The 13,827-nt window shown below is 38.1% G+C and overlaps 1 protein-coding gene across 1 annotated transcript in view; it reads right to left on the bottom strand.

The window, feature by feature from the left end:
* Positions 1-3,663: 3,663 nt before the first annotated feature.
* CCDC15 (coiled-coil domain containing 15) overlaps positions 3,664-13,827 on the bottom strand; it is an 83,240-nt gene continuing 73,076 nt past the window's right edge. Inside the window, exons 17-18 of the mRNA XM_073904060.1 lie at positions 4,973-5,121; positions 3,664-4,426 (exon numbers count right to left, since the gene is read on the bottom strand). Coding sequence (XP_073760161.1) covers positions 4,305-4,426; positions 4,973-5,121 — 271 coding nt within the window. The 3' untranslated portion in view covers positions 3,664-4,304. The remainder of the gene's footprint in view (positions 4,427-4,972; positions 5,122-13,827) is intronic.

The raw sequence follows: 13,827 nt of genomic DNA, 5'->3' as shown, positions 1-13,827 counted from the left end.
GGGCACAGAGCCTGCTTAAGATCCTCTCTCTCTCTCTCTCTCTCTCTCTCTCCCTGTGATGCTCACCCCTCACCAACCCCCCTGCCCTGCTCATGCACTCTCAATCTCTCAAAAAAAAAAAAAGGAAAACCCACAGCTAACATCATACATAATGATGAAAGACCAAATGCTTTCCCCCTAAGATCAGAAACAAGACAAGAGTGTCACTCATCATTCCTATTCAACACAGTACTGGATGTTCTACCCAGGTCAATTAGACAAGAAAAAGGCATTCACATAGAGGGAAAAAACTGTCTCTCTCTATATAAAAAGAATCCCAAGAAACCCCCTAAAAAACTATTAGAAGTAAAATAGAGTTCAGAAAGGTTGCAGAATACAAAATCAATATACAAAAATCAATTACATTTCTATACACTTGCAACAAACAATCTGAAAATAAAATTAACAAAACAATTTTATTTAAAACAGCATCGAAAAGAATAAAATACTTTGGAATAAATTTAACAAAGTAAATACAAACTTTATGCTCTGAAAACTATAGGACATTGTTGAAAGAAATTAAAGAAGACTTAAATGAATGTAAAGATATCCTGTGTTCATGAATCACAAGACAATAGCTCTCAAATTGATCTGTAGATTCAATGCAATCCCTATAAAAAATCTCAGCTAGCTTTTTTGCAGGAGATAATCTTAAAATTCTTATGAAAAACCAGTAATAAAACCACTTATTGAAAAAAAAATTCTTATGAAAAATGCAAGGGTCTCAGAATAGCAAAACAATCTTAAAAAAGAAAAAAGTCGGAGGACTCATACTTCCCAACTTCATAACTTACTACAAAGCTACATTAATCAAGACAGATTGGGGACACCTGCGTGGCTCAGTCAGGTCAGAGTCTGCCTCCGGCTCAGGTCATGATCCCAGGGTCCTGGGATCAAGTCCCACATCGGGCTCCCTGCTCAGCAGGGAGTCTGCTTTTCCCTCTGCCTGTCGCTTCCCTTGCTTGCGCATGTTCTCTCTCTGACAAATGAATAAATAAAACCTTAAAAAAAAAGACAGATTGTACTGATATAATGATAAACATAGATTAACAGAACAGAACTGAGAGTTCAGAAATAAACCCCTACATCAGGAGTCCACTAATTTTTGACAAGAGTGTCACATCAATTCAATAGGACAAATAATAGTTTTTTGAACAAATGGTGTTGGGACAACAGAGTATCTTCATGCAAAAGAATGAAGTTGGATCCTTGCCTAACACCATACACAAAAATTAACTCAAAATAAATCACAGACCTAAATGTAAGAGCTAAAACTAAAAAACTCTTAGAAGAACACACAGGAGTATATTAGGATTAGGTAGTGGATTAGGTAATAGTTAAAGCAACAAAAGAAAAAGTAGATGAACTGGAGTTCATCAAAATTAAAATCTTCTGTGCTGCAAAGGAAATCATCAAAAAAGTGAAAAAACAATCTCCAGAATGGGAGAAAAATCTTTGCTAACCGTATGTCTGATAAGGGGCCTGTTTGTAGAATATACTAACACTCGTAACTCAATAATCAAAAGATAAATAACCCAATTACAAAATGGGCAAAGGATCTGAAAAGAATGTTCTCCAAAGAAGATATACAAATGGCTGATAAGCACATGAAAAGATGCTCAAATTATTAGCTATTGGGAAAATGCAAATTAAAACCACAGTGAGATACCACTTCACACCCAGGCGGATGGCCATAATCGAAGAGACAGATAAGTACACGTGTTGGTAAATGTGAAGAAATCTGAACCCTTATACACCATAGGTAGGAATATAAAATGGTGCAGCCATTTTGGAAAACATTTCTGTTCCTCAAAAGGTTCAACAAAGAGGGACGCCTGTGTGGCTCAGTCAGTTAAGCGCCTGCCTTCGGCTCAGGTCATGATCCCAGGGTCCTGGGATTGAGCCCCACGTCGGGCTCCCTGCTCATCGGGGAGCCTGCTTCTCCCTCTCCCTCTGCCCACCGCTCCCCCAGCTTGTGCTCTCTCTGACAAATAAAGAAAATCTTTAAAAAAAAAAAAAGATTCAACAAAGACCTACCATATGACCCAGCATATTCACTCCTAAGTATATGCCCAAGAGAAATGAAAACATATGTCCACAAAAAAATTGTCAATAAATATTCATCGCAGCATTATTCATAATAGCCAATTACTAGAAACAGCCCAAATGTTCAACTGATGAATGAGTAAATAAAATGTGGTATCCATAGAGTGAAGTATTAGTGGGCAACAAAAAGCAGTGAAGTATTGATACATGCTACAACATGGAAAAATCTTAAAAACATTATACTAAACAAAAGATTCCAGTCACAAAAAACTATATATTGTATGATTCCATTTATATGATAAGTCCAGAATAGACAAATCTACAGAGACCAAAAGTAGGTTGGTGATTGCCTAAAGCTGAGCAAGGACAGAATGGAAAGTGTATGGTATGGAATAGGTATGGAATTTTTCTTCTTAAAATTTTTAATTGTGGTTAAAAAAAGCCACATAAACTAAAATTTACCACTGTAATTATGTATAAGTGTACAGTTCAGTAATATTAAGTAGATTCACATTATTGTAAAATCGATCTCCAGAACTTTTTCATATTGCAAAACTGAAACTCTATCCTTTAAACAACTTCCCATTTCCTCCTCCCCCCAGACCCTGGCAATGACTATTCTACTTTCTGTCTCTGTGAATTTGACTACTCTAGGTTCTCATGTAAGTGGCATCATACTATATTTGTCTTTTTGTGACTTTACTTCACTCAGCAGAATGAACTTAGTGCTCATCCGTATTATAGCACGTGATAGTATTTCTTTCCTTTTTAAGGCTGAGTAATATGCCATTGTATATTTATATACATACCACATTTTGTTTATACATTCATCTGTAGGCTCAGCAACTGGGTTGCTTCCACTTCTCTGCTATTGTGAATAATGTTGCCATGAACATGGTATGCAAATATCTGTTCAAGAACCTACTTCCAATTATTTTAGATACATACCCAAAAGTGGAATTGCTGGATTATGGAGGCATCTCCTTAGAATGACAAAATTATTCTAAAATTTGACAGTGGTGATAGTTGCACAATCCTAGAATATACTAAAAACCACTGAATCGTACACTTCAAATGCGTAAATCATATGGTATATAAATTATATCTTGATAAAACTGTTTAAAAAATACAACTCTTAAATAAGGCTGAATCATGTATATAATTACTTAAAGATTTTGACTGAACTAGATTATTAATCTAGTTAAATAACCAGTCAATCTTGTCATACAGGTAATTTTGGCTCTTATTTTCGATGACCTGACTAGATATTTAGTTTTTTGAGACGTAACCTAAGTGCTTCTTCAACTCTGATCCATTAGAGAAAAGCAAGAAAAAGGAATTCTCAGTATCTTTAATCCAATACTAAACTTCTTCATATTTTGTGTCAGAAAATACTGTGAAGAAATAACAAATTCATACTAATACTAACTATAGCAATTTTTATTTCACCTGCTTTGTAGCTATGCCATTCACCAGATTTTTAAAAGACAGGGATAAATAAGGCAGGACTTGATTACTCACTTTGACTTCAGATTTACTTTTTGAAATGTCACTCACAATGATTTCACATAGAAGATGCTCAAAAGACAGAAGGTTTATTCACTTTATTTTTGCAATACAAAATTATAAAATTAAAAAGTCCTAAGTCCAATGTCACTGAATGGGGAAAGAGGTAATAAGTTAAAAAACCAGGAAAGAAAAATCTTGAGAAAAAAAATGTGCATCAAATTCAGATTCTTCTCACCTCTAACTGTTATACACAACTAGAAAAGCTATCAGCAATACAGATGGCCACTGATACTTAGAAACTCATTTCATCATCTTTTTGGCTTTATCTAGACATTTTCAATCTTGTCAAGATTCAAAGATACAGTTTTAGAAAGATAATAAATGAGATAATCTCAAAGATTTCTCATGATCTCCTCTGATCAGAGCAGAGCTAAGTAAAAAAAACCTTACTGGTCTGACTGATCATTTTTAAAACAATAGACTCTATATAGTTCACAGCAAAAACACAAGTTTAGAGGTCGACTTTCAATTTCAGTCCAAGCAGAGACTGAAACAATGGTTATGATCTAATTATAGAGATGGTTGTCACGTTGGGACAGTCCTTCTTTCCAGGTTACACGTCTTATACATTTTAACAGTTTTCCTAAATAATCTCTCAGGGTTGATTTTAAGTGAAGACTGAAATACTAACAATTGGATTCGGATTCTCATTATAGATTTTTCAAAGTCCGTCTGTGTGCAGAAGCCAAATTATGCATGGCAACTCGAACAGTTGAGGTCCCCTCCGGGATATCACAGGAATTGATGACCGAATGTAGTGCCCGGGTATATGCTGCAAATAAAGGTTTGCACAGTGATGAATGAAGTCAGATTCTAAACTACTCACTCTCCCAACCTCCTTCCCATTAGTACTGCTTCTCTACAAGTCTCATAGGTATTAACTTTGCCTATTCATTGAATAAATATTTATTGAGTACTTAGTACATGCCAAGCACTCCATGAGGACATGTTAAGTAACACTAAAGTATTTGGATAATAGGGAATTCAACTGGACAGAGGCCTAACTTAGATGGCCATAAAACACAAGTTCTAATTTCTTCATTTATAGGAGGACCTGGAAGCCAAGTCCCCCTACAGTGGAGTAGAAATATTTCCCCAGCATTAATGGAGACAGAAGATAGCAGATCTCAAAAAAGATTATAACTCACTATAATTGTTTTTATTGTCTCAGAGTTGTTTTGTAAATGAGTTATAACAATCTCTGATATACAGTAAACACCCAATAAATGCTAACTTGCTATAATCACTACATTTATTGTTTGGTTTTTTTTTTTTTTTAATTGCCACCAGGCCCCAACCATTCCTTTAAGAAGCTTACCTCTATGGTTTTTATAGAAAATACAATTGTTGGCACAGGTATCAGGATGAGCATCCCAAAAATCAGGACCACAGCAGCATAGTGGAGGTAAAGTAATATTATACAGCCTCATTTTCTCCTGGATCTGGGCTCGCAGAGCTTCTATATATCTATAAAGATACAGTATGATCAGGGGAAGTTAACCTCTAGGAAGAGGATGAGCATGAGTCCCTCTTTGACTACCAGCTGTAACCGTTAAAACTATTTCCCATCTCCCTGCCTCAACTCTTCCTCTTTTCTGATACACAGCAGAGTTCTGTGTACCTATTTGAGGAAATAACCTGAGGCTAGGGACAGAATCATCAAAATGGGTAAGAAGGGACAGTGCCTTATGCTCATACAGAGCTGGGAATAGTGCCTGTTCCCACCAATCAAACTTGAAAAACTCGTAACACACAGGGCATTGGGTAGAGTTTTCAGGATGATCTTATCTCCACAGTGGGGAATAATGATTAGTCTTTAACTGAGCACTGTTCCAGACACAACCTAATAAATTATAAAAGCTCCCAAAGTAATTTAACTGTACCCCAAAAGCTCAGAAAAATTTATAAGAACACGAAGCTACCCAGCAACCAACAAGGTAAAATTCACAATGTTTGACATCTAATCAAAGATTACCAAGGATGCAAAGCAGCAAGAAAACATACTCATAATGAAGAGACTAACCAATCAAAACCAACCTAGAACTGAGTTATTAGAATTAGCACAGGAAAACATTAGAACAGTTATTATGTCTACATTTTATATATTCAAATAGTTAAGATATAAAAAAGATAAGTCAAACTTCTTGAGATGAAAACTACAATTTCTGAAATGAAAAATACACTGGAGAACAAACCTATATCTAATGGAATCAATAACTAATAACCTTTCAAAACAGAAAGCACCAGGCCCACATGGGTTCACCAAATAATCATGGAAGAAATTATACCAATTCTCTGCAATCTTCTCTCAGAGGACAGAAACAGAAAGAATAACTCTTAACTCATTCTATGAGGCCAGCACCACCCTAATACCAAAACCAGACAAAGATATTACAGGAAAAGAAAACTAGAGGGGCACCTGGGTGGTTCAGTCAGTTAAGTACCCACCTTCAGCTCAGGTAGTGATCTCAGAGTCCTGGGATCAAGCAACACGTTGGGCTCCCTGCTTGGAAGGGAGTCTGCTTGTCCCTCTCTGCCCTCCCCCTGCTTATGCTCTCTCTGTCGGTCTCTCAAATAAATAAATAAAATATTAAAAAACCACCACAACTAAGAAAGGGGAACCCTCCTACACTGTTGATGGGAATGCAAGCTGGTGCAACCACTCTGGAAAACCGTATGGAGGTTCCTCAAACAGTTGAAATTAGAGCTACCGTTCGATCCAGCAATTGCACTACTGGGTATTTACCACAAAGATACAAATGTAGGGACCCGAAGGGGTACGTGTACCCCAATGTTTATAGCAGCAATGTCCACAATAGCCAAACTGTGGAAAGAGCCAAGATGCCCATCAACAGATGAATGGATAAAGAAGATGTGGTATATATACACAATGGAATATTATGCAGCCATCAAAAGGAATGAGATCTTGCCATTTGCAACGACGTGGATGGAACTGGAGGGTGTTATGCTGAGTGAAATAAGTCAATCAGAGAAAGACCTGTATCACATGACCTCACTGATATGAGGAATTCTTAATCTCAGGAAACAAACTGAGGATTACTGGAGTGGTTGGGGGTGGGAGGGATGGGGTGGCTGGGTGATAGACACTGGGGAGGGTATGTGCTACGGTGAGCGCTGTGAATTGTGCAAGACTGTTGAATCACAGATCTGTACTTCTGAAACAAATAATGCAACATATTTTAAGAAAAAAGAAAAAGAAGAAGATAACAGGAGAGGAAGAAAAGGGGAGTATGTCAGAGGGGGAGACGAACCATGAGAGATGATGGACTCTGAAAAACAAACTGAGGGTTCTAGAGGGGAGGAGGGTAGGGGGATGGGTTAGCCTGGTGATGGGTATTAAAGAGGGCACGTTCTGCATGGAGCACTGGGTGTTATGAACAAACAATGAATCATGGAACACTGCACCAAAAACTAATGATGTAATATATGGTGATTAACATAACAATAAAAAAATAAAAAAAAAACCACCACAACTAGAGACCAATATTTCTCATGAACACAAAGACAAAAATCCTCAAAAATGTTAGCACATCAAAACTAACAATATATAAAAAGAATTATATGCCAAGACCAAGTGGGATTTATCCCAGGAATGCAAGGCTAGTTCAACATGAAAAAAAAATCAATTAATGTAATCTATCACATCAACAGGTTAAATAAGAAAAATCACATGACCCTATAAATATATGTAGAAAAAGCATTTGACAAAATCCAACACCATTTATGATATGCCTGGTAAACTAGAAATAAAAGGAACTTCCTAAACTTGATAGAGAGTATCTACAAAAAACCTACAGCTAAGATCATACTCAAAGGAGAGAAACTAGACACTTGCCCACTAGGATCACGAATAAGGCAAGATAGTCTCCTCACCATTCGTTTTCAACATGGTACTGAAAGTCTTAGATAATGCAATAAGACAAGAAAAGGAAATAAAAGATAAACAAACTGGGAAGGAAAATAAAGCTGTGTTTGTTTCCAGATGATTTGACAGTCTATGTTCTTCCCAACCTGATTTATAGAATCAATGCAATCCCCCAAAAATCCCAAGAAGTTATTTTGTAGATAGTGACAAAGTGATTCTAAAGTTTATATGGTGAGGCAAAATTCCCAGAATACCTAAGATAATATTGAGGGGAAAAAACAAAGTTAGAAGATACATTCTACTCAACTTCAAGACTTATTACAAAGCTACAGTAATCGAGACAGTATGGTATTGGTGGGAGAATAGACAAATAGAATAGAATGGAACAGAGAGCCCAGAAATAGACCCATCTTGGGGCGCCTGGGTGGCTCAGTAGTTAAGCGTCTGCCTTCGGCTCAGGTCATGATCCCAGGGTCCTGGGATGGAGCCCCACATCGGATTCCCTGCTCAGTGGGAACCCTGCTTGTCCCTCTCCCACTCCCCCTGCTTGTGTTCCCTCTCTCACTGTCTCTCTGTCAAATAAATAAAATCTTTTAAAAAAAAAAGACCCATCTTTTTAAAAAAATTTTTTATTGTTATGTTAATCACCATACATTACATCATTAGTTTTGGATGTAGTGTTCCATGATTCATTGTTTGTGCATAACACCCAGTGCTCCATGCAGAATGTGCCCTCTTTAATACCCATCACCAGGCTAACCCATCCCACCACCCTCCTCCCCTCTAGAACCCTCAGTTTGTTTTTCAGAGTCCATCGTCTCTCATGGTATGTCTCCCCCTCCAACTTACTCCCCTTCATTCTTCCCGTCCTGCTATCTTCTTTTTTTTTTTTTAACATATGTTGCATTATTTGTTTCAGAAGTACAGATCTGTGATTCAACAGTCTTGCACAATTCACAGCACTCACCATAGCACATACCCTACCCAATGTCTATCACCCAGCCACCCCATCCCTCCCACCCCCCACCACTCCAGCAACACTCAGTTTATTTCCTGAGATTAAGAATTCCTCATATCAGTGAGGTCATATGATACATGTCTTTCTCTGACTGACTTATTTCACTCAGCACAACACCCTCCAGTTCCATCCACGTTGTTGCAAACGGCAAGATCTCATTCCTTTTGATGGCTGCATGATATTCCATTGTGTATATATACCACCTCTTCTTTATCCATTCATCTCTTGATGGACATCGTGGCTCTTTCCACAGTTTGGCTATTGTGGACATTGCTGCTATAAACATTGGGGTGCACGTACCCCTTCGGATCCCTACATTTGCATCTTTGTGGTAAATACCCAGTAGTGCAATTGCTGGATCATATGGTAGTTCTATTTTCAACTGTTTGAGGAACCTCCATATTGTTTTCCAGAGTGGTTGCACTAGCTTGCATTCCCACCAACAGTGTAGGAGGGTTCCCCTTTCTCCGCATCCCCGCCAACATCTGTCGTTTCCTGACTTGTTAATTTTCACCATTCTGACTGGTGTGAGGTGGTTATCTCATTGAGGTTTTGATTTGGATTTCCCTGATGCCGAGCGATGTTGAGCACTTTTTCACGTGTCTGTTGGCCATTTGGATGTCTTCTTTGGAAAAATGTCTGTTCATGTCTTCTGCCCATTTCTTTGATTGGATTATTTGTTCTTTAGGTGTTGAGTTTGATAAGTTCTTTATAGATCTTGGATACTAACCCTTTATCTGATATGTCATTTGCAAATATTTTCCCCCATTCTGTTGGTTGTCTTTTGGTTTTGTGGACTGTTTCTTTTGCTGTGCCTTCAACAATGGTGTCTTCAACACCATTTGTTGAAGAGAGTGTCTTTTTTCCATTAGACATTCTTTCCTGCTTTGTCGAAGAAGAGCTGACCATAGAGTTGAGGGTCCATTTCTGGGCTCTCTATTCTATTCCATTGAACTATGTGTCTGTTTTTGTGCCAGTACCATACTGTCTTGATGATGACAGCTTTGTAATAGAGCCGGAAGTCCGGAATTGTGATGCCGCCAGCTTTGCTTTTCTTTTTCAATATTCCTCTGGCTATTCGGGATCTCTTCTGCTTCCATACAAATTTTAGGATTATTTGTTCCATTTCTTTGAAAAAAGTGGATGGTATTTTGATGGGGATTGCATTGAATGTGTAGATTGCTCTAGGTAGCATTGACATCTTCACAATGTTGGTTCTCCCAATCCATGAGCATGGAACGCTTTTCCATTTCTTTGTGTCTTCTTCAATTTCTTTCATGAGTATTTCATAGTTTTCTGAGTACAGATCCTTTGCCTCTTTGGTTAAATTTATTCCTAGGTATCTCATGGTTTTGGGTGCAATTGTAAATGGGATCGACTCCTTGATTTGTCTCTCTTCTGTCTTGTTGTTGGTGTATAGAAATGCCACTGATTTCTGTGCATTGATTTTATATCCTGCCACTTTACTGAATTCCTGTATGAGTTCTAGCAGTTTTGGGGTGGAGTCTTTTGGGTTTTCCACATACAGTATCATATCACCTGCAAAGAGTGAGAGTTTGACTTCCTCTTTGCCGATATGGATGCCTTTGATTTCTTTTTGTTGTCTGATTGCTGTGGCTAGGACTTCTAATACTATGTTGAATAGCAGTGGTGATAGTGGACATCCCTGCCGCATTCCTGACCTTAGGGGAAAAGCTCTCAGCTTTTCCCCATTGAGAATGATATTCGCTGTAGGTTTTTCATAGATGGCTTTTATGATATTGAGGTATGTACCCTCTATCCATATACTCTGAAGAGTTTTGATCAAGAAAGGATGCTGTACTTTGTCAAATGCTTTTTCTGCATCTATTGAGAGGATATATGATTCTTGTTCTTTCTTTTGTTAATGTATTCTATCATGTTGATTGATTTGTGGATGTTGAACCAACCTTGCAGCCCAGGGATAAATCCCACTTGGTCATGGTGAATAATCCTTTTTTTTTTTTTTTAAAGATTTTATTTATTTATTTGAGAGAGAGAGAATGAGAGATAGAGAGCACGAGAGGGAAGAGGGTCAGACGGAGAAGCAGACTCCCTGCTGAGCAGGGAGCCCGATGCGGGACTCGATCCCGGGACTCCAGGATCATGACCTGAGCCAAAGGCAGTCGCTTAACCAACTGAGCCACCCAGGCGCCCGTGAATAATCCTTTTAATGTACTGTTGGATCCTATTGGCTAGTATTTTGGTGAGAATTTTTGCATCCATGTTCATCAAGGATATTGGTCTGTAATTCTCCTTTTTGATGGGGTCTTTGTCTGGTTTTGGGATCAAGGTAATGCTGGCCTCATAAAATGAGTTTGAAAGTTTTCCTTCTATTTTTTGGAACAGTTTCAGGAGAATAGGTGTTAATTCTTTTTTAAATGTCTGATAGAATTCCCCTGGGAAGCCATCTGGCCCTGGGCTTTTGTTTGTTGGGAGGTTTTTGATGACTGCTTCAATTTCCTTAGTGGTTATAGGTCTATTCAGGTTTTCTAGTTCGTCCTGGCTCAATTTTGGTAGTTGATACATCTCTAGGAATGCACCCATTTCTTCCAGGTTATCTAATTTGCTGGCATAGAGTTGCTCATAATATGTTCTTATAATTGTTTGTATTTCTTTGGTGTTGGTTGTGATCTCTCCTCTTTCATTCATGATTTTGTTGATTTGGGTCATTTCTCTTTTCTTTTTGATAAGTCTGGCCAGGGGTTTATCAATCTTAATTCTTTCAAAGAACCAGCTCCTAGTTTCGTTGATCTGTTCTACTGTTCTTTTGGTTTCTAGTTCATTGATTTCTGCTCTGATCTTTATGATTTCTCTTCTCCTGCTGCGTTTAGGCTTTATTTGCTGTTCTTTCTCCAGCTCCTTTAGGTGTAGGGTTAGGTTGTGTATTTGAGACCTTTCTTGTTTCTTGAGAAAGGCTTGTATTGCTATATACTTTCCTCTCAGGACTGCCTTTGCTGTATCCCAAAGATTTTGAACAGTTGTGTTTTCATTTTCATTGGTTTCCATGAATTTTTTTAATTCTTCTTTAATTTCCTGGTTGACCCATTCATTCTTTAGTAGGATGCTCTTTAGCCTCCATGTATTTGAGTTCTTTCCGACTTTCCTCTTGTGACTGAGTTCTAGTTTCAAAGCATTGTGGTCTGAAAATATGCAGGGAATGATCCCAATCTTTTGGTACCGGTTGAGACCGGATTTGTGACCTAGGATGTGATCAATTCTGGAGAATGTTCCATGGGCACTAGAGAAGAATGTGTATTCTGTTGCTTTGGGATGGAATGTTCTGAATATGTCTGTGAAGTCCATTTGGTCCAGTGTGTCATTTAAAGTCTTTATTTCCTGGGCACCTGGGTGGATCAGATGGTTAAGCGTCTGCCTTCGGCTCTGGTCATGATCCCAGGGTCTTGGGATCTAGTCCCACATCGGGCTCCCTGCTCCTTGGGAGCCTGCTTCTCCCTCTGCCTCTCTCTCTCTCTCTCTCTGTCTCTCATGAACAAATAAATAAAATCTTTAAAAAAATAAAGTCTTTATTTCCTTGTTGATCTTTTGCTTAGATGATCTGTCCATTTCAGTCAGGGGGGTGTTAAAGTCCCCCACTATTATTGTATTGTTGTCAATATGTTTCTTTGCTTTTGTTATTAATTGCCTTATAAAAGTGGCTGCTCCCATGTTAGGGGCATAGATATTTACAATTGTTACATCTTCTTGTTGGATAGACCCTTTAAGTAGGATATAGTGTCCTTCTTCATCTCGTATTACAGTCTTTGTTTTAAAATCTAATTTGTCTGATATAAGGATTGCCACCCCAGCTTTCTTTTGGCGTCCATTAGCATGGTAAATGGTTTTCCACCCCCTCACTTTCAATCTGGGGGTGTCTTTGGGTCTAAAATGAGTCTCTTGCAGACAGCATATCGATGGGTCTTGTTTTTTAATCCAATCTGATAGCCTGTGTCTTTTGATTGGGGCATTTAGCCCATTTACCTTCAGGGTAACTATTGAAAGGTATGAATTTAGTGCCATTGTATTGCCTGTAAGGTGACTGTTACTGTATATTGTCTGTGTTCCTTTCTGATCTATGCTGCTTTTAGGCTCTCTCTTTGCTTAGACGACCCCTTTCAATATTTCTTGGAGGGCTGGTTTCGTGTTTGCAAATTCCTTTAGTTTTTGTTTGTCCTGGAAGCTTTTTATCTCTCCTCTATTTTCAATGACAGCCTAGCTGGATATAGTATTCTTGGCTGCATATTTTTCTCGTTTAGTGCTCTGAAGATCTCATGCCAGTCCTTTCTGGCCTGCCAGGTCTCTGTGGATAGGTCTGTTGCCAATCTAATATTTCTACCATTTTAGGTTACATATCTCTTCTCCCGAGCTGCTTTCAGGATTTTCTCTTTGTCTCTGAGACTCGTAAGTTTTACTATTAGATGTCGGGGTGTTGACCTATTTTTATTGATTTTGAGAGGGGTTCTCTGTGCCTCCTGGATTTTGATGCCTGTTTCCTTCCTCACATTAGGGAAGTTCTCTGCTATTATTTGCTCCAATATACCTTCTGCCCCTCTCTCTCTTTCTTCTTCTTCTGGGATCCCAATTATTCTAATGTTGTTTCATCTTATTGTATCGCTTATTTCTCGAATTCTGCCCTCGTGATCCAGTAGTTGTTTCTCTCTTTTTCTCAGCCTCTTTATTTTCCATCATTTGGTCTTCTATATCGCTGATTCTCTCTTCTGCTTCATTTATCCTAGCAGTTAGTGCCTCCATTTTGGATTGCACCTCATTAATAGTCTTTTTGATTTCGATTTGGTTAGATTTTAGTTCTTTTATTTCTCCAGAAAGGGTTTCTCTAATAACTTCCACGCTTTTTTCAAGCCCAGCTAGTATCTTTAAAGTCATGATTCTGAACTCTAGGTCCGACATTGTACTAATGTCCGTATTGAGTAGGTCCCTGGCTGACGGTACTACCTCTTGTTCTTTTTGCTGAGGTGACTTTTTTTGTCTTGTCATTTTGTCCAGAGGAGAATAGATGGATGAGAGAACAAAATGCTAACAGGTTAACAATGTCCCCAGCAAATATACTCTATACAAATCAGAAAAGACCTGAAACCAGGGGAAAAGAAAGGGAAAGAAAGAAAAAGGAAAGAGAAAAAAACAAAAAACAAAAACAAAAAGATAAAAACAAAAACAGAATACAAAAAAAAAAACAGAATACGATCAAATATGATCAGGCCAGTGCATAGATCAGTGCCACACACTAGATTTT

This window comes from Callorhinus ursinus, unplaced genomic scaffold, assembly GCF_003265705.2.
Source record: "Callorhinus ursinus isolate GAN/ISIS: 27379988/994484 unplaced genomic scaffold, GSC_fseal_2.0 scaffold19, whole genome shotgun sequence".
Lineage (NCBI taxonomy): Eukaryota > Metazoa > Chordata > Mammalia > Carnivora > Otariidae > Callorhinus > Callorhinus ursinus.
This window is presented reverse-complemented; position numbering and strand designations above follow the sequence as displayed.